Source organism: Lissotriton helveticus, chromosome 10, assembly GCF_964261635.1.
Source record: "Lissotriton helveticus chromosome 10, aLisHel1.1, whole genome shotgun sequence".
Taxonomy (NCBI): Eukaryota; Metazoa; Chordata; class Amphibia; order Caudata; family Salamandridae; genus Lissotriton; species Lissotriton helveticus.
Window position 1 is genome coordinate 422623533 of NC_136071.1, and position 22389 is coordinate 422645921.

Sequence of the window (22389 nt, forward strand, 5' to 3'; positions counted from 1 at the left end):
TGGTCAGCTGGTGAATGAACTTCTTGAGTCACTTACCTTGCCATTGCAAGTTGCGATTGTGAAATGTAGTGCACACAAGAAGGTTACTGACGACGTTGGTCGCGGTAATGCGTTTGCTGATGAAGTGGCGAAAGAAACAGCAAGAGATGTGGTGAGTCGAATGTATGTGGCGGGCCCTGCAAGATGGATTGGTGACGTTGGAATGTGTGAAGATAAGATAGAGAGTGTGAAGTCTATGCAAGCTGAAGCGACCGAGAAAGAGTTGAGTGTGTGGAGAGAGAGTACGGGTAAATTGGATGCGAATGGTTGTTGGATTGAGTTGTCAGAGCATCAGCGATGGTTGTTACCTGATGTGTACGTGCTTGCAGTGGTTACTATGGCGCATGGAATGGCTCATATCAGTGTGAAAGGGATCTGTAAGTTGTTGGCTCCAGTATGGCAAAATGCTGGAATTCCTAAGTGTGCAGAGAATGTGGTCAAGAATTGTATGGTTTGTCTGAAATACAACCCTGGTAGGGGAACTCCAACTCCAGCTGGTCATTTTGCGCCTCCAACGTACCCGTTCGAGGTTTTGCAGCTAGATTTCATCCACATGGAGAGGTGCTACAACTTGAATTACTTACTCGTTGTTGTTTGTGCCTTTTCAAGATGGGTAGAAGCATATCCCCTGATAGATAACACTGCCATGTCCACAGCTAAAGCCCTTGTCAAAGAATTCTTCCCTATATTCGGTTTGCCGAGAATGGTCTGGAGTGATAATGGGAGTGAATTTGTGGGTCAAGTGATGAAGAGAGTGTGTGAAGGGTTAGGAATCCGCCAAAAATTTCACGCTGCAAATCACCCCCAATCAGCTGGACTAGTAGAGTGCTATAATGGCACGTTAAAACTGAAACTGGCCAAGATACAAGCGAGCTCTGGTCTTAAATGGCCTGATGCTTTGCCCCTAGCACTTCTATCGACAAGAATGACTGTGCATTCACGAGTGGGACTTAGTCCGTATGAGATTGTGTTCGGTCGCCCGGCCAACATATGGGGAGTGCCGAGGCCGACGAAATTCAGCGAGATTGAACACCCTGTACTGCTCGATTACTTGTATGATTTGACGGCTAAATTGCGTGTTTTACACCAACAGGTTCACGATACACTGCCTCAGGCTTCCGAAGATCCAGGACATGTCATCGATCCTGGTTCATGGGTGTTAATCAGAAACTTCCAGCGGACAAAGAACGATCAGCCCCGCTGGATCGGCCCCTATTTGGTGCTTTTGTCCACGAGGTCTGCAGTGCGAGTGCAAGGAAAGAAGAACTGGATCCACGGCGTACACTGTAAGAGGGTCCCTTTGCCTCTGCCGTACGACCGGTGGGTCCAGGAGGGTATTGCAGATTCTGAAACTGAGACTGTGCCTCGTTTTCTGCCTTTTAGCGATGCACGTTTAATTGGGACAAATTCTGAGCGTGAAAGCGACGATCTTCTGCAAGAAGCCGTGCCATCTGCAGTTCGATTGGACACTACTGAGCCTGACCTGTTGTTTCGAGATGAGACATTACCAGGAAAAAGCCGTTATAATTTAAGGCCGAGAACTATTGACAAATAAATAAAAATTCCTTTTCTTTGCTATATTTGAAAGTGCAGCTCTCTCATCTGAGGAACTATTTTGATTTTTGTTTTTCGAACCACCATTTGGGTTCAGCTGTAGGGTCGCGGCGTCAAGTCTTTGGAGTGCAAGCCGAAGACACAAGGTCGACGGTTCTGGTTGGTCCTTGGGAGTTCCCTTGGCTGACAGGAACACCCTACCCCCGCGAGCAGCAAGGTTAGAGGATGGAGTTTTTCGAGATGGAGAGACCTGCCAAAGACATGAATTTTAGAACCAAAATGTGTACAATGATGACTAGAAAGCGTTTTCTGATATTATGCATTTCCATGATGCTTAGTGTAATGATGTTTTTAATAGGATATGTATTATTCTCTTTTCGAGTGACGTTTGCACCCACTACACAGCCCATACCTCCTTCTGCTGTTTCCCCACATTCTTTTCACCCTCTACCTGAACATGAGTCCGTTAGAAGATTAGAGTTAGTCAATAACTCTTTCGTTCAGCTTTTGCACCAACACCAATTAGTAGTGAACGCAACTAACTGTTGGGTGTGTGGTCTTATGCCTCATACTACTGATAAAGGTATTCCCTACCTGGTCCTGCCATTCAGCTACAATGGTTCTGTATGGGCATACAGAACGATGTTCATCTATGCTCGTGAAGTCCATCCCCTACGTTCTGTAAAAAGATAGTCCAAAGAGTAGTGCTCTAGTTAAGGGTATAGTAGATATGATTAGAGGAACTACTTCCTATGAGACTATCCCGAGAGATGAGACACTGGCATACATTGGATGGAATGTAACCGGGTATGGAGTTAGTCTGAGTGAGAACCAGTGTGCAAAAAGATCCTCCCCGATTTGGGTTGTACCCCATCAGGGTCACTACTGTCTGCAGGGTAATGGCAAGAATCCAAGAGCTCAGCTAGGGAAGAGTATCTGCAAAGAGACATATATCTTTGCGTCCCAGACTTCCCCATCGTTCCTAGCAGCTAAGGGTACCTATTTCATCTGTTATGATAGAGCATACACATGGTTGCCCCCTGACTTCTCGGGCACATGTTTTGTTTCGTTCCTGTTGCCTCCCACCTACACCGCTGCGGCAGATTACCACAAGACAAGGGTAGTTAGAGGTGTCTTCAGTAAGGAAGATACTGCAGGACAAGAATTGAGTGATTTCCTGAAGGGTTCTCTGCCGTTTTGGGGACCTATGGTGAACAGCAGAAACATACGGCAATTGACGAGAGTGGTTGAGTCCACCGTAGTTGAAACTGCTGGTGCCCTTAGTAACTTGACTGCTGAGCTCCAGTCGGATCGTCTTATGACACTCCAGAACAGAGTTGCATTAGATGTCATACTTGCAGACCGAGGTGGGGTATGTAAAGTGATCCAATCAAGTTGCTGTGTTTTCATTCCAGATAATGCTCCGACAGTATACCAGGCCATTTCCAAACTGCATAAGATCTCCGACTCTATGCATGTGGATAAAGGAGATTGGTCGTTGATGGGGTGGTTCTGGGAACTGATATCCGCCTGGGGATGGAAGATTCTGATGGTCATTGGGATGATCTTAGCCATTCTTTTTCTGTTCTGTCTGTGCGTACAGTGTGCTCCTACTATATGTGGCCTCTGTGCTACATCATGTGTAAGGAAACCTGTATCGAGGGATGGGCTAAGTAATAGGATGATGCTACAGCAAAATCTCAATGATTTTATGAATATAGACCTAGACTCAGACTAACGTGAGTGTAGGTTATTGCCTATGTAAGGGCAAAAGGAGGGTCTGTGGTACTGAAATTTTCCACCCGTGTCATAAAAATCGTCGTATCATGACGGTTTTGGTAACATCAGACCGAAAATGACAAGTGTAAGGTGAGCGAGTATTTTCGTCATATTTGAGTGGCGAGATCACCATGAAATCAGGGATTCCGTTCTGAACCCTCGCGTTCCATTTTGTGAACGGCAGCCATTTTGTGGTTGCCCTCACATAGGCCTATGATTAAGGCCAAACAAGTCTTTTGGACATGTACACCTTCTGCTGACTTCTGTGTGACCCGGGCAAGCTGACTCCGTTGCCCGAGGCCGGACTTGTTAGGCCAGTTCCTTTCCCAGTGGCCGATCAAGATTTGGGATCAGGGCACAGCATGCCATAAACCCTTTATTGCACACAACTCTGTCTAATCTTACTCATACCTGTCTCTGTTCTTTCTTTATGGCCTGCTTTACGATGAGGAGGTGCCCGATTTTAATAGGGGTCCGTCCGATTATCTGATGAAAAGTGTTGGGCCTTGCCGGGTAACTGATTGTGGGCTGGACAAACTGAAATATGGGCTTGTCATCATGACTCTGCTTTTCCTTTGTCGTGAAAATATGTGAATGGTCAACTGTAAATAAGGAATGTTTGCCTGAAGCATAATATTTGGTATAAAAGGGATGACCAGCTTTGTAAAGGGGAGTAGTCTCCTGAGAACATACACTGTGTTGTACTTCTAGGATACCTGTTACTGGTTGCAGCCAATAAATTTGATCTTTGACGTCACCAAGAAGTTTCTGTGTTTCTGTAGTCTGAGACAGGAGAATCCGAAGTCTTCGGGTGTGACCCCTGGCACCGCTGGGTTCTAAATAACCCGGTACTTCATATCTAGGAAATCCTTCAAAGATGTTTGCATGAGGCTTTTGTGCGACCTTAGAATTAATACAGAAATGGTAAAGAAAACTGTGGTCGCACATAAACTGATTATGACTTCTGATCACATGCAACCATATATTAAGTTAAAAATGAGCAACTTTGAAAGGTTTTTACTGACGCGTTTTAGACTAAATCTGATACACCGATCTCTTAGCTTCCCTGTTGTGAATAATTGGACTAAACAACTAATTAAATGCCCTTGTGACGATTTTTCAGAGCAGTCAGACATTCATATCCTTTTTTTCTGTAGATTTTATTCCATCCCAAGGAAAAAATGGATTGTGCCCCTGTTGAAAATCATGGAATGTACTCAGTGTCGCCCGGCATTTTTAGAATTACAAAAATTGGATAATATTTTAATTATTGCATATTTGTCTGCATATTTTAAAACTGTTTTTAGATTTCGAAAGACATTAATTTAAATGAATTAAACAAAATGGGTTTATTTTAATTTTGCTACAACTTATGTATAACATCTTGTATTATGATGAATTTTATATATGTACTTTTATGGTTGTTTTTATCTGATAACCGAATAAAGTTAAACTTGACTTGACGTTATTAAATTAGCTATAGCAAAATCGGAAATAAATGCACACTTTCAGACTAAAGTGGCTCAGAAGTTCCAAGCTTACCGAAAAGAACTATATGAGTATGGGGAAGCTACGGGACAGCTGTTAGTTTTAAGAACAAGGCAGAAAGATGCAAGGAACAATATTTTAAGAATTAGGGATAAGAATAATCACTTAGTCTCCGGCCCACAGAAAATTACTGAAGTATTTGAGGAATTCTGTAGCAGGCTGTATCAGTCGGAGGAACGTTTGGAAGAACATGGTGAAACAGGAGATGAGCGACTTATGTTACCAAGATTAGATACTGAAGCTGCTTTAGAACTAGAACAAGAAATAACCAAAGAAGAGGTGCAGGAAGCACTGGGATCCCTTTCTCTGGGGAAAGCTACAGGCCCGATAAAATTCCGGTAGAAGTTTATAAAATGCTATGATCTCAAATACTCCCCATTATGCAAGACTTATTCATGGGTAAACAATATAGAGGGATTCCACCCGCATCGTGGCAGGGTACGGATATGGATGTTTTTCTTAAAAAAGACAAGCCATCAGAAGCACCATCTTCGTATCGTCCAATATCCCTTATGAATACGGATGCAAAAGTTTATTCCAAAATAATGGCCACCCGATTGCAAAGGACTATCGTTGCACTTATATCACCTTGGCAACATGGCTTTGTTCCCGGCAGGGGGACCACAGACAATACGTGACGCGTTATGTCAATCTTGGATATTGCAGAGGCTGAGAATAGAGATGGCTGTGGTTCTCTTGGATGCGGAAAAAACCTTTGACCGGGTGGCCTGGCGATATCTATGGGGGAACTTGGTGAACAGAGGATTTCCCTCTGGATTTATAAGGACCCTTCAGGCTATGTATTACAAGCCCTATGCTCAGATTCAAATTATGGGTCACACTTATAGGAGGGTGGAGATCACCAGAGGCACACGCCAAGGCTGTCCCTGTTCTCCTATTTTATTTGCATTTTATTTGGATCCCTTTATTACTTGCCTCTTGTATAATCAATCAATCAAACCGGTTATAACGCATGGTCATGAGACAAAAATTCTCGCATACGCAGATGACATTGCTATAATTACAGCAGAACCTCGAGTGGCTATAAAAGAGATTGAAAATATGGCAGGAAAACTCGGGGCGAAATCCGGATATCTTTTAAATAAAACCAAAACACAAATTATATGTTCCTCCAAGTGCCGGCTACAAGATTCTCGGGTAACCGAGATAGCCACGTATTTAGGGGTTGAAATAACAGCAGGAATTAATAGTCTGTGGGCGGTCAATATTGACGCAGTGCTGGAAAAAATAAATGGCGAGCTTAGACTTATGAACAATCTCCATCTTACATTAATTGGCAGAATCAATGTAATTAAGATGAAGATATTCCCCAAGATTCTGTATTTAATACGTGCAATACCGCTGGAACTCGCCATCACCAAAATCCATAGATTCAAGCTCTGGGGGATGCTGCTGTGGGATTACAGCAACGACAAAGTGACCCTAACTATTATAAAAAATCCTGATACAAATGCATTAGGAGTGCGCTAAAGATCTGGAAAAAAGTGGGAAAAAAATTCCAAATTAGTAGGTATAATAAATGTACATCACTTTGGAATTCTGATTTCTTGACACCAGAGTTCTATGATGGAATGGCCAAGAAAGGGGAGCAAGCGGGGATCATATCATTGGCAGATTTATATTCTAATGAAGAGAGAAAGGATTTTATAGAACTAGTTCAAGTGTTTGGGATACATAAGAACTCTTGCTTTATGTACCTGCAAATAAAGAACCGAATAAAAGGGCTACCCATAGGGTTCATTAGAATGGAACTGTTCCCTTTATTAGAAATTATGAGAAACCCAGAAAGCAAAATCAACGATTTCTATCAAGAGCTACTAAAAAAGAAGCCATATGATATAGCCAAAATAGAATCTAAGTGGGCTGGTAAGCTCGAGGATGGAGAGGTAGATATAGATATGGTTTTAGAGATTGGGATAAAAGTTTTTATGTCAGCTAACCTCAAAGCCCAACAATATAAAACTGTATACAATCTCTATTATACGCCTGCCAAACAATTCGAGTGGGGAAAGGGACAGATGGATAGATGCCCGAGATGTCTATTGGGCCATCAGATAGTATATATATATGTTTTATTCTTGTGAAAAGCTGGGTTCGCTAAAAGAGGGTATTGAAAAGTTATGGTTTCAGCTACTAAATAAAGAGATAAAAATCACTTCCAACTCTGATGCTATTAGGCTATGACATACGAACGAACTTAGATCCAACGGAGAGGGACTTTGTGTTTTTAACAATGGCGATGGCTCGCTTACTGGTTGTTACCGCATGGAAGGATAGTGAGCCACCCACATATTATCAATGGTTAATATTCATCGGTTGTCAGGAAATTTCTTTGTATAAATGTAAAGGTGTAAGGGCTATGAGAAAAGGCATGAATATATGGGAACCTTTGATAGCCTGGATGGAAAGAAATGATAGACAAGGGATTGGATGGATATATACAAATACAGAGAAAATACAATTAGGCTGCACAGCAACAATGATGTATGAATGCTTAAAATAATTGAAAATTGCTAATTATGTTATTCTGGCCATTATGAAAGTATGAACTTTATTAAGTATGTGCAATGATGCTACGAGATATGTATAAGATGTCTGATTTCAATAAAAAAAAAAAGACCTGAATTTTCAGTGACATTGCGGACTTGTTACTGCAAACCACTAAAATCTGCATGTTAATTGCCATTTTAATAGTGGAACTTCTAAAGGGCGACATTTGCCGTATCCATTAAATAACAGTACTCAAGGATTTGTCACTCTCAATGATTTCTCACTCATCAGCTGTAATAACTATCGCTCCAACTCCTAAACACTCATAATTGTAACTGTGAACTACTAAAATCTCAAATGTATTAATCTGCAAAATCCCAACCATATAATACGTACACACAATCAAGTATGTAAATGTAGATCCAACCATTAAAGTGCAACTAAGGTAGGACACCAATTAGAACAGTAATATCCCGGTTCTAGAACACATAGGGCCTCATTTATGAAACGTGTTGCATTGCTGTGGAAAAACAGCGATGCAACACTTTCAGTGCACCATCCTAGCAACACCATAGATGCGCCATATTTACTGTACTGTGATCCATATCGCAAGGATTTTCAGGTCCGTCAGTGTTCCTGATGTATCTGTTGGCCCAAAATTGGCACATTGCTGGAGTGTGTCTAAAAACATATGCAACTCCAGCAAAGTGTCTTTTCACATGGGGCAAGCCCCATGTGAAAAAAGGCCTGCTTCACTCCTTATGCCTTTTTCAAGAAGGTGTAAGGATTTGATGTAGAGATGCCCTAGAAGTTGGGCTTTCACTGCGTCACTTCTATGCGGCTTTCCTGCGTTGGAACGCCCACCCTGCATGCATAATACCAGATGCAGTTATAATGTAGCACAGGGGTTTACAAAGTGATGCATCAGCTCAGCTGCGTCACTTTGGGACTATGGCACAGTGTGGCTCATTTTTTACACCGCCGCACCAACACAAAAAGTGACACAAGATCGGTGTAAGGGCCTCCTAAATAAGGTCCTCAGGATGTAAGGTTAACTGAGCATGAGTATTTTTAGCGGGTTGCAATTCATGTCATTACTTTTGAATTTTGTTTATTTTTTCAGTCTACATTTTTGAGACTTTCTTTTTGTGATACTTATTCGTGAAATCTATATTTATGTACAAAAAGGGTTTCACTTCTAGTACCCCTATGCCACTTCATTAGGGCCTTATGGGAGGATTTTTTTTATCCTTGCTCAAGGTATCCCTGCAGATATCTTCAATCTTGTTGAGTATGCTTGCCCAAAAAACTAGATTGCCAATACAATAGTCTTCATTTCCAGCACATTACTGTTCAGAGTTGACCCTGGAGTCATTCGCGTGATATGGGCTGCTTGGACTCTGCATTTTTGCTCTCCATAATGGTAAACCAGGGAACTGAGGTTGTGAATGTTCTTTATGGTAGAGTTTACTTATGCCACCAATACAGACTTTATTGTCTTTTCTTCTACCAACACTAGATGGGCCAAATCCCTCAGAGGCTGTGATCAGTGCATACCTAGAGCCTGCTGTATTGGTTGGTCTCCTGTGTCACCCTGCCTTGGGCGTGAACTGAATGCATGATGTCATCATTCCAAAGAATTAAGTCACCTTCCTTCCTCTTCTTTGAGAATGTAATCGTGTCCTGTGAGAACAGGTAACTAAACACAGTGTGATTTACTGTGTTTAGCAGTCATTTTTGGGGGCTGCTTTATATCCATTTTTACAATACATGTTTAGTTATGGCAAGCACTAGCAATCCTTTACAAACAGGTATCCGAGGCTATCATCTCCGCTCTAATTTGGCTTCACTGTGAAGACAATCACGGCGAAACACGTCACATTGCCAATGTGTGCTATCTGCCTAGTAAAACGTGCTTTTTAAAGAGATGATCACCTTTAGCCGGTAGATTTCATGTCGCAGGTCAGACACTTCTTGGCGCAGGTGTTCCACGATGCTGCTTTCAGGGCAGTTGAAGGGGTCAAAGGTCTGCAGAGGAGACAGCAAATGGCAACTGTAACAAACCTATGTCAACTGACAACAAACTGATAAAACATGCACCGGAGAGGTAGCTTCAGTGCCACCTTCTTTTATTGCCACAAAAGACTGTGGGCATCTTTCACTCATGCAGTACCATCCCTGCCTGGCCCAGTGTTGCCCTGTTGGTTTACTGGGCTTCCTCTGAATACCCCACTCTTTGTTGTGAGCACGCCCACTGCATCTCGCTGCCCCTATGGCTCGGCTAGTGAAGTGCCTACATGTTTTAGCCCTTATTACAATTATAATTGAGGTTTCCATCTCTCACACATCATCACCCATCACACCGCAAGCGCTGTGTCCCATAACATGAGAACTGTACACAGGTGGACATTATGCTCAACATGAAAACACTTGCTACATATGCCCATAACTGACAACACCCTTCCAAACACACTCGTACACAGTGCTACTTTCTATACACGTGGCTTAGAGTTTCAGCGACACAAATGGATGTTGTAAGCGCTATGCACACACCACAACTCAATCCAGCATGGAAGTGCTTTCTAAGAATACTTACGGGTGTATACCAGGCTTGGAGCACAAGTAGCTTTCGTACTGGTCTCTTTTAATTGAATGTAAAGTTTATCCTTAAATAAATAGATATTATACTTAAGGAAGACCCTCACATGATCCACCTAGAAACCAACTGCGGGCACATACATTTCTTCTCTAAGTAGTATATCCTCTACTACCTGAATAGTATCATGTTGTTCAATATTGGTATATAATGCTTCGATATCTAAAGTTCCCAAGAACTCATTCACATTATCAAATCTCATACCATCTACTTTAGCTATCATATTAGTCGTATCATTCACAATTGGATTCCTGATTACATACCCATCATTTGAGGAAATGCTGTACGTACGGACTTAAAGTTTCAGAGATAGAATTCAAACTAGATAATATTGGTATCATGGGTAAGTCTGACATGCTTTTATGGACTCAGGTCAATCCATAAATAGCTGGTACAGTAGGATTTTGATTAAAAAAGAATGCATGCTTTCTTCACATATTCAATTCAACTCCTTAGCATCATCCAACACTGACTTAATATCTCTCTTAAGGCTGGACAGATTACACTACCCCCGGCTAACTTATGTTCTTTAACATTCAGAAATTTACATATCAGGTACTCATCGTCTACTGTGCCCATAACTACAACCTCCCACCTTAATGGTTAAGTTCGCATCATCACTCAAACTTTTAAGTGCCTGTTTGTGTGCTTTTGAAAAATTATTATCAAGACACACAGGTAGGTTTTTAAAACTTTTATCAATCTCTATTTCTCCGATCATCTCAAATATTTATACTAGTTTGCCTAAGTGTGTAAGGGAAGGAGTACACATATATTCTAATTTCAATCCTGACTTAATACTAATTTTCTGAATGTGTTCCCCTTCAAAAATACTGATAAGCTAGTCTTCCTAAAATGTTTTCCAATAGCTCTCTAGCTGGCACCTATTCACTGAATGGGTCAAGAAGACAAACTTAAACATTTCTCTAAAATACTGAATTTGACTTCAGTAAAATTCCTTTCGGGGTCGTTTATAATTGGTGCTCTATCTAGTATGCCTGCCGTTTGACAATGTCTCTCACTCCTGGTTCTCATACACTCCTGTTGGGGCCATTTTTGAAAAAAAAACTCTTCCCCTCATCTGTTTTTTCTTTACATCCCTTGTCTGTCCTCTCTGACATGCTCCACAAAGCCTACTCGAGCTATATAGACGCTACCTAAATATACAACCTGTCTAGGGAGCCTGACCAATGTCCTCTCCATCCAAGGTCTGCTCTTGTAGTGTAGTTCCTATTATCCCAATAGGCTCTGCGCATTGGAATAATACCTTCAATAGTATAGGCCTAGACCAGACGTTAACTAGGTCTACTACTGTCGATATTAGACTTAAAGTTTTGGGTTTGCCAGCTAGCTCAGAGTTCACTAGAAACTTTCTCGAATAGGCAAGGAGGAGTTGAACCTCCCTGGATAGACAAGAAGGGATGTAGTTTCTGACAACCATAGAACATGACAACTTTGCTCTCCCCTAATCAAGAGTGTATCTCTAGAGTCGTGTGAAAACAAAAGACGACTTATTTTACTCAGTCAGTACGTGCATTCTTAGTCTCACCAGATTGTAGAGAAAAGGAAGAGACGGGCGTGTTCAATAAAAGATGTTATTTATTGATCAGTCTCTTTTCTCATACAAGAGAAATGGATCGATATTATCGCAATACTTATAGTTAAGTAAAGTGCATACAATAAAAGCAGAAGTATAAAATAATACTGTAAAAACATTTATATGGTTTCTAAGCCATATGCAGGTTTAAAATGGATAAAATAGATACATACACATATACATTTGACTAATCGTACTCAACTGATGTTTCTAGCTACGCCTACCCCGTGTACCTGACCTAAGCCTAATACGTGGGCGGGAATAGAAAGTTAGCAGTTTAAGTTAAGTTTGTTTTGCCAAGTGACTGACCCAAGAATTCTCTGCGAGGGGTTGTTCAGTTCTGTACCTGGAATTTAGGATGAATGAGGGATGGTATCTCTCGTCTCTGGTCTCGATATTCCAAGCTGCCTGCGAGGGCTACTCGGAAGCGCCGGAGCTGGATTTCTCGGCAGGAGAAAGGCAGCGTGTCGTTCTCAGCGCGTCAGGAAGGCGGGGCTGCGCCAGCGGGGTCTGCTCTGCTCTGGGCTTCGGCAAGTCTGGCTGCTCCGATCTCGTCACCACCGCGTGTGTTTGCATAGGGCAATATCGGTAATATTTATACCTTTAAGGTGCCGAGATTGACGTAAGGATGGACATAGATACGTCAATAAGGATGTCATACGACTTGGTCGTTAGCACATTCTTTTGCTGAAGTTCTCTGTGAAATCAAAACAATGGCCGCAGGGTTTTTCCCAGGTTGTCATAGGTTTGATTTGTTTTGAGAACTCCGTATGCCTTATCAGGGGCTGGAGGAATATCGCTTGTCTAATTAGGTGGCAATCGTTATGACCTAATCAGATAACACGTTCCTGTGCCGTAGTGTGGCTTAATCAGATAACGGTTTCTGCATCATGGGGATTTTCTGCCTCATGGGATGGCTGCTAGTTAACTTGTTAACCAGAATAGGGTCAGGAATAGGGGGATCGATACAGAACCTATAGGAATACATCACACCCACTCCACGCTAACTATGGACATATTTACGAATCTAGGCATAGTAAAACATACTGTAGAGTATTATGTATACCTTACCACCCCAAAATACATAAAATGCAGTTTGAATTTATCAAATATACGGAAAAAACAGTCACATGTATTATATGCACTCAAGCTGTAGAACAATGCTGAAGTAATCACGCATATCTATACATCTATCACTAATTTGTATATGAGACTTTACACATGAAATGGCTCTTAATACAGAAGAAAGGTTCGAGCTCATTCCATCACAGAATAAAATAAGTATGAACATACCAGCGGGCAGCTAATGTCTATAAACTATCTAAGAATAGAAATTTTAGTTCTCTAAGAATAGTCCTTACTTTAAGCAGAAGATCAGTGTCCCGAAAAATATGCAAAAATATTTTTGGCTGCTGAAAAAATTGCTGTCCGTGAACTGGAGGGAAAATTGTTCATGGTATTTTGTTATTCTAGTTGAAGGCCAAATTCAGGGAACGCCGTGTGCGAGCTTGCTCAAAAGTCTCTATTTCTGCTCTGGTGAGAACATCATATCATTTAGACTGTCGAAAAAGCTGTCAACAGCTTCCTGGGAGAGTTCCACTAACTCGGAAAAAGGTGTAACCATGCATTCGTGCGCATGATTGTCTCCACTGACGTTTTGATTAATATTACTGACAGAAGGTCGTACCTGATCGATGCTGCTTTCATCTTGAACTTCACTACCCCTCAATCGTAGTGGTGAAGTTTCCACGAATGCCGTCATCAGGATTGGTAGCCGTTGAGCGCAGCACAAAGCATGAGCCTTTATCGGACTCAACAATGTTTCTGCATCCATTGGCGCATCCGATTGTAGCGTCAGACAGGTGTCCAACACGCATTCTTCTCCGCACAGCAGGCACCTTAATACAGGTAAAACACATCGATGCCACATTGGTCGAAATGAAAAAAACCAAGTCATGTTCAGGTCTCTAAGCCGGGATAGTCCCAGGATTTTTGATATCCGGTCCCGGTATCCAATGGCTCGGATTGTTTCTTCCCTTGTCGCAGGTGTTTTGTCTGTGACACGGTTTGCCATAACGAAATATAAGGACTAGGAATAGGATTCCTGCAATTAGTCCTAAAATGAGGGGAAATCCGCCAAAAATCGAATGGACGAAATCTGGAAAAATACCCAGTATGGCTTTGAATGGTGTTAATGCCATCGAAAATACTGTCTTAAATACCTTTGAGACTCCACTGGTATCAGAAATATTTAAGATTTCATTCAGGATTTCTGCGAAATGTATGGGGGAATTAGTTGATAATAAGGAGTGAATCTCTGCAGTCGTCCTTGCGACTAGGAGATCATACGTTTCTTTTGATGACGTGAGCCTTGTCGGCGTCTGAAGAAGCACTGTTTTCAGTCTGCTTTAAGTATCTATTCGAATAGAAGTAATTTTCAAGTTGGGCCATGCCCTTGCCTCCCTGTCTGGAAGGGAGCTGGGGAACAATGAGTGTCCACAGCACATGACCTTCGCAGTCGTAGTTACGAGATAAGGAGTCCCGGGCATAAGACTACAACATCTGCGATACACAATTAGAATGTAACTCCCATTGTAGAGTCTTTGAAAGAATGGTTCTATCTTTGTTGCAGGTGCGCCTAGCTGGTGACATGAAAGGTTATTTGATTTCCCTTCACAGGCTCCATGCAAACTAATTCCATTACACAGAAGTGTACCGCTTAGTGACATTGCACAATTATTGCCACTAAGAAACACTTTCTGTCCTTTATTACTGACACATGCATGTGAATAGGGCAAGTTCCATGTTGTTTTAATGTACCCTTTTCCCAATTTTTCGTACATGCCAGCCTGTATATATTTTTGGCAGTATTGAAACCTGAAGGTTGATATTGGAATATTAATTATCCCATGTATTATCCATTCACTGACAGGTCGTTCTGACATTGTCACTGGTAATCTCTCAAGTTTCTCAATGCTCAGGATTGTATAATCAGCACCCTTCTGTGCCATACTGATTTGTTTATCAGTAAGGTTAAAGATATTGAATAGTGACGTTGTGTTGATTAAACGCCAAGGCACATAGCCTGAACGCAGATTTTGTAACGTCCAGCCAAGCTGTACAATAGAACGCAATTGAGACTGACCGTGTTGTAACAACAGTAAGTCTTGCGATATTATGTCGATTGCTGAAGACACAATGCTGTCCAAAGAAAAAATTCTGGAGGACAGAGTCATTAACCCATTGTCCACTACAGAAAGTGATTTTTCCAAATTAATACGGTCAATTTCCCGTATTCTTTCTGCTGTCTCAATTTGAGTCACCTTCCAGGCCTCGTTGTATGCTGCATATACAGAGGCTGCTATGAAACGCTTTTGACGCTGTTTGCGTGGTCCCATAATGAAATCACGCAAGTCAGCACCATCAGTAAGTAAAGTTAGGTGTTGCTTAATTTCTGCCAGTGTGGAAGTTTGTAGCCATTGAAGGCATAATTTGCCCACACTGTAGGTTGTTATTATCCCAGGGTGTTGTCTTTGGGAATATCTAGGGTCTGGCCTGGTCAATTTGAACCCCTGTGTTTTGTTCAGGAATCTGTCTTGACAGTTATTAGTATCTGTGGGCCAGATCAACCACTGTTTCCAATCAGGATGTGTTCTGTTTTGGTCTAATACATAGTTTACGTCTATCTCTTCATCTGTAGAACTATTGCTGTTCATTGTTGGTTTCGGAATAGACGGTTTATTTAAGTCTTTGATTTTGGCTAGGCCAAGACAGGTAGTTTGTTGAACAGTGTCATTTAAAAATATAATTTGTTCTGGGATCATGCAGGCTCTAAACAATGATTCTATACCTTGTACTTGCCATTCTTTTGTACCCCAAACATTTTTTACTTCAACATTTTTGTCCCAATAATCAAAACCAATAGTATTCATTTGTTCAAAGAATGAGTCTGAATATATCAATTTCGTGTTTGTTATCATGGTCTTTGTCCCTGTCTTATTTGACAATTTGAAATAAAATGTTTCAGCATTACTTGTGTTGAAACCTGAAAAGTATGAATATTTGCCATAAAAGGTTCTTGAGCTGTCTTTTGGAGGGGTTGCACAATGTTCCCATTGATTATAATTTAAAACATTTCTAGGTTGTGCAGATTTATGTAAAAAATGGTTACCATAGTGGTTGTAGCAATACATACTATCATAATTTGTAGAACCCTGCAAATAATCATGTTTAGTAAATTTAGCAGACATCACTAAGTCAGACATCATATTATTAATGCTTTCAAAGTCCCAATCATCAGCAAATGAGCTTGGTTTTACAAAGTCACTCAATGAGATCTTAATTTGGTGTGGATATTTCAGGATTTCGACCGGACCATAAATTTCGTAGTCAGTGTTGTCCCATGCTACCCCACCCGGTATAGGATTGGCTGTGAAGTTGACTGAAGAAAGTTCTCTTTTCTCGACGTGTGAAGATGTGTGTGGCTTGAGGATCAAGTTGATTTTCTGACTTGCTGTGTCCATTTTAGCATATTTTCCCTCAATGAAGCGTCCCAAAGTTAGTACCATGATGAGCCAAAGTATGAGGATAAATGCACCAAAACCCACCCAAAATTCAATCCATGGAGAAATTAGATATGTTCCTTTCAGTTGTTTCAAAAGTTCTTTAGCTTTATCTTTAAATGTTTTTGTTGATGGCTGTGTTTTTGATTCACTGAACCCTTCAGAGGAATCATCGAAGTTTATGAAGTAGCCGGATGCAGTTCTGTCAATTGTTCCAATTGCTTCAGGATTACTGTTTCTTGCACATTCGTTTGTTACTTCATTGTAGGTTGGTGTGTCTCTGCTAAATGTTTTTATTTGGGTTTTCAGAGGTTTAAGTTCCATTGCATTGTTGCATAGTCCTTGTTGTTCTTCTATAGGCGTTTCGAATGTGATTAGCCTTTTAGTTAGGACCTCTGTATTGGTAGCAAACCTTGGTGTTCTGCTACTTATCGGGAGTCCACTTGGCCTACTGTTTGTTATCGGCCACATGATTGTGGTTTTACCAGGTCGATGGATACAAATCGGTTCTCCTTTTTACCAGCAAGCGGCGGTAGTACAACTGATCTTGTCCCGTTGATAGACAAGACAGGAACTGCTTTTCTGTAAGAAGGCCCAAATTCCTTCTTTACCGCGATCTTTTCTCTGACTAGATCCCCGACTTTTGGAATCTAGACAGGTCTTGCTGGGACAGGTGGTGGTTCTTCAGTGGTTGTTGGCTGCTGTTTCAACTTTATGTTGCTCAGGTCTTTTCTTGTTTTGTTTAAGTCCTGTAAAATAGCCAAACGATCTTTGATATCAAAGCTTTTTTCCTTCACCACTGAAGTCTGACTGTCAAGATCTAAGACTAACATCCTAGTTCCAAACAATAATTCGTACGGACTGAGTCCCTTCAGAGAATTTCTTGGCAGGTTATTTAGACTACGTTGGACACTTATTAGATGTTTGACCCACCCAGCTCCCGAACCTAATACCTTTGCTGTTATAGATTGCTTTATGTCACGGTTTTTTCTTTCTACAATTCCGTTCCCCTCAGGGTGAAATGGACAAGAGTACCGCAATGCAATGCCCATGCTGGCCATGGCCTCCTTATAAGCTCGAGAACTAAAAGCAGGACCATGGTCAGAATGCAGCACGCCAATTGCGTATGTGCCGATAAAGACTCGCAAATCTTTTATAACAGTTCTGGCGTCAGCCGATCGCTGGGGCCACATCCATATGAATCTCGTGCATGAATCCACTGCGACCAAGATATATTTATAGTTACCATCCCTTTGTAAGGGACCACAGTGGTCCAGATAAACACAGGCTAATGGTTTATCTGAGATTAGAAGGGGCGTCTGTGCTGGCCGTCTCACCGTTGATACTTTCATTCTTTGACATATTTCACATTCTAGAACATAGTTCCGTGTTTGTCTTCTCAATTGTGGCCACCAGTATCTCTGTTTTAATAATGATACTGTGGCTGAGACGCCAGCATGTATAGAAGCAAGCCCTTCGTGTGCCGCTATTATTAGTCCTAACCTATGTTCCATGTTTGGAATTGCCCTATCCCCCACTCCAGGGATTCGAGCAAAAGGAACATTGTTTGCATCAGTTATGTATGAGTATTTTACTGGAAAGCCTTTCGGGAGTGTTTCTATCGAATCCTTTTCTGTAGCGCTGACAGCCTGTAATATTTCGCTGTCTATTTTTGTTTTTGACCGTGTGATGGCAGCTACGGAAGCCGATTGCACAGCTGCCTTCGCGGCCTCATCAGCCAATGAATTCCCTGCAACGTGAACGCCATCACGTTGATGACTCAGCGTATGTATCACGTGAGTCTTTGGTAGTTCTTTTTGTAATAGAACTACTTGTTCCCAGAGCATTTTATGCTTGATTGTGCCTCCTTTTGCATCCTTAAAACCATTCTGAAGCCAGATCTGCAAGTATTCATTGTAAGACTGAACGCAATAATACGAATCGCACACAATGAGTGTGGGGAATTCTCGATCTGTATTTTCAAGCGCCATCTTGAATGCAAGTAGTTCAGCTCGCTGAGCTGTACAATCTCCTAGAGATTGTGTTTTGGTGATAGCTGGTTTAAATTTCCCTTCGTGCCAGCGACCTTTAACAATCGCGCACGCAGCACTGTAAGCTTGTTTACCCCCCACTGCGGGTTGTGCTGATCCGTCTGTATATATTATACAGCCGTAATGTTCTAGAGGCAGAATTTCGGTCGGCGGAGGACATTCGAATTCATATTGGAGAAATTCTTGTGTTTTTAAGTTAGGATCAAATTCGTATGCCACGTCTGTTGCAGCAAGAGAATTAGCCCATTGTAACCATCTCGGATGGAGCGCTTTAGCATTCGGAATGATTGCTTTTGTTACAGCCTCTAGGGCTGGTATCGGTGTCACGATTATTATTCGTTTACCTTGTGCCAGGGCTCGTTCTTTTGCTATAGCTGTCTGTGTTGCAGTTAGAATTTTTTCCGTTGGGCTAAATTTCATTTCAGCTTTAGTGTACAAGTGTGATTTGAATGCAATCGGTACCTTTTCTCCCTCATTAGAGGTCAGGTATGTGAATCCGCATCTTCCTGGGATGACTCGAATCACAAGATTGCGTGTGTTATTACGTGTTTCTAATTTTGTTTTAATTAACATGTCTGTTTGTAAGGATCTCAGAATTTCTGTGTGTTTTTGAGTCCAATTGGATTTTTTTAAATCTGGTTTTATTAGATCATAAAGGGGTTTGACCCTTTCTGTGTAATTTGCAATGTATGTTCTTCCGAAATTTAGGAAGCCTAGAATTGACTGTAGGTTTTTTAGCGTTCTAGGTGCTTGGAGTACGGCACATTTCTCTAGGAAATTGTCAGCCAGGCTTTTGCCTTCACTTGATAATTCATATCCTAAGAAGAGGACTGTCAGATGGGCAATTCTGGATTTTTTAAAGTTGAATTTGTAACCCTCTGCTGCGAACCCAAGTATTATGGTGTTCACTCTCTTCAAGTGAGTATCCAAGTCATCATCTGTTAAGTATATGTCGTCTACATAAGATAATGCTTCGTCATCATATGTTTGTAGTAATTCTGTTACTCTCGCTGAGGATACTCCCGGGCTGTTCTTGTACCCCTGGGCTAACCGACAGAATTGTTTTTGAGTGCCATTTATTGAGAACGCAGACAAATATCTGCTCTCTGGTGCTATGTTTTGACAAAAGAATCCATTAGAGATGTCTAATGTTGTTTTGTATTTTTTGCGCACTATGTTATTCATTAGTGCAGCACTATGTGAGTTTTGCACTGCAAAAGTTTTGCAACATGAGTTAAGGTGTCGGTAATCCAAAACTAGACGATATGAATTTCTGGTTTGGAGACCGGAAACAAAGGGTTGTTCATTTGTGAGGTGCAAGTTTCAATCACCCCCTGGTATTCTAATTGATCTAGGATTTCTTTTACCTGTTTTTTAGCTTCTTGCTTAATTGGGTACTGTCTTTGTGCAGTAGGTTGTGATTTTAACTGGATTTTGTGAGGAGGAGAGTCCTCATCCCATCCTACATGATTTTTATATAAAGCAGGAGCTTGAGCTACTGCCCACTTTCTTGCAAGTGTATATTTTTTATGAATTGGGATATGATTTGAGAAGGCAGGCATAATTATTTCTTCGCCATGAGGGCAGTCCCTGACAAACTCTGGTGGCCAGTCTTTTTCAGCTAGAAGGATGTCATAGCCCTTGGAGAGATTATCCCAAAATAGTCCCCTTATTTTTCTAGTCTTATCCCCCTCTATACGTAATGTTATTTCATATATTTTGTGAGGTTTGCTAACTCTGGTGTCTGCAGTTTCCACTTGAAGATATTCATTCGTGTCCACTGTCTCCAGAAGATTCATAAGGACTTTGCGAGCTATGCTCACTTCTGCTGCGCTGTCTAGCATTGTCTGAGCCCATTCTCCGTTTTTCAGTTGTGTCCTCAGTATTCTCGGCATTGTTAACTATTTTAATACTCGCTACCTTCTTTTTTGGAATTTGTAATTTCTTTTTTAGATGAGCAGGTTCCTTGTCTTTGGACTTGGCGTGCTCTTCTCTTTGTTCTGATCGTCCTCTTCTTTCCGATTTCTGCGAGGAAGTCTGAAAAGATTGAGAGGGACGTGTATCAATATCTTGATATCTATCAGGTTTCTTTATATTATCCCTATTTCTAAGGTTGTATTTTTTCCCAGAGGGCTCCCTTTGGGGAGACCTTCGTCCTTGGTTTGGAGATTTTTCTCTCCACCGAGGAGACCTTCCTCTGGACTGGAATTTCTTTTCTTTAGGATTGGATTGTTTGTTTCCATCCCAGCTCTTTTTTTGTGATGTTGAATTATTATTAAAAAATATTTTTTCAGGACTTTCTATCAGTCGGGTTTTACTGGTATTCCACCTAAACTATCTCTACCTAGTTCCTCATAGGATTTTTCTATGATTCTGGCAATTTCAGGTGGTTGATCTGCTATATCTGTTTCTTTTAACCTCTGGCGGATCACCACGTTTGCTGCTTCTCCCTTTATATTGGCTAGTAATATAGCCGAGACCTGCTTGAAGTCTTTCAGTAATTTCATACCAAGAGTTAAAGCTGGTTCTGGACCGTATTCGTCTTGAATTTGTTTTAGCACATCTGGTATTACCGAAATGGATGGAACACCGTGCGTTTTTGTATAGATGGAAGCAAAGACTGTACCCCAAGTGTCACAGTCCTCCACGTGTGGTGCGATTCCCATTGGAAGACAGATAGTCAGAATCCTGTGTTTTTCTAACGGGGTGGTGTCTGTAAACACCGCCTCTATTTGGGTGATTTTTTGTGCTAACCAGAATGGTATTTGTTCCCGTTTAGCTGGTACTCTACCTAGGCAGGATTGTATGTTCTGTGGTGTAATTTTATTTGTCTTCCCCTGTTGAGGGGTCAGCTGTGGAATTTTGATTGCTGGTTGGATTGTTGAAGTCCGCATTACATACTGGACTAATTGTCTATGTAACTTTATTAATTGTTTCAGCTGTGTTAACAGCTCTGGTGCAGGCATTCTTTCAATGTCTGGATGTGGTGTGTATCCGGCTAGGACCGGCCACGTTGCTCCTGGTCTACCTAAGGGACCGAGCCTGGTGATGTGATTATTGTGTTTTAGGGCACCATTAAACAAGAGGAGGTGCTCTTGAAATTTAAGTGGTACTTCCACCTCCTCGAAAGGAGTATACTCCCCAGGAGGTTCCTCTGTTTTGTAATAGTGGAAGACCTTTGTTACAGCATTTTGCTGCTGGAAAGTGTATCCATGAATAGAATACCTCTGTCTGCCGATATTCGTGTGCCTCTATTACGAATATGACTGTGCCACCTCTAGGTGTCAGTCCATTTTCTATAAGTTTTAAAGTTATAGATTTTCTTGTGTTGACCGGGATGAGTATTATACCCGGGTCTGCTTCTTGCATAGCAGTATCAGCTGCTACGAGTTCAGCTGCTATTCTAGCTGCCTCTCTTTCTCCTTCACTGTCTGACATTGTACTGTCCAGAAGGTTATTTTGTTTGTTTGCAGATCAGGTTCTTATGGAAACAAAGATTAGATGCACAATATTATGGAACAGTGTATCCTTCAACGTTGACTAAACCAAGAACCATACATAGGAGTTTCCTCCTGCGAGGTCTGGCGGATATTACCTTTCACCCACTCCAGACGTCTTTGGAGTATTATGGGAAAAAAGGGGTTCTGAGTGAAAAAGCACGACTGAGTTACGCTAAATGTCTTACATTAGTTTTATCGCCTTATCCAAACGAGTTGGGCGCCATGTAGTGTAGTTCCTATTATCCCAATAGGCTCTGCGCATTGGAATAATACCTTCAATAGTATAGGCCTAGACCAGATGTTAACTAGGTCTACTACTGTCGATATTAGACTTAAAGTTTTGGGTTTGCCAGCTAGCTCAGAGTTCACTAGAAACTTTCTCGAATAGGCAAGGAGGAGTTGAACCTCCCTGGATAGACAAGAAGGGATGTAGTTTCTGACAACCATAGAACATGACAACTTTGCTCTCCCCTAATCAAGAGTGTATCTCTAGAGTCGTGTGAAAACAAAAGACGACTTATTTTACTCAGTCAGTACGTGCATTCTTAGTCTCACCAGATTGTAGAGAAAAGGAAGAGACGGGCGTGTTCAA

General features: G+C 41.4%; 1 protein-coding gene across 1 annotated transcript in view; it reads right to left on the reverse strand.

Annotated features, from left to right (window-relative positions):
- LOC144784026 (syntaxin-binding protein 4-like) overlaps positions 1 to 22389 on the reverse strand; it is a 1158996-nt gene that overhangs the window by 521860 nt on the left and 614747 nt on the right. The window contains exon 18 of the mRNA XM_078662726.1: positions 9367 to 9427. Within this exon, the coding sequence (XP_078518852.1) occupies positions 9367 to 9427 (61 nt within the window). The remainder of the gene's footprint in view (positions 1 to 9366; positions 9428 to 22389) is intronic.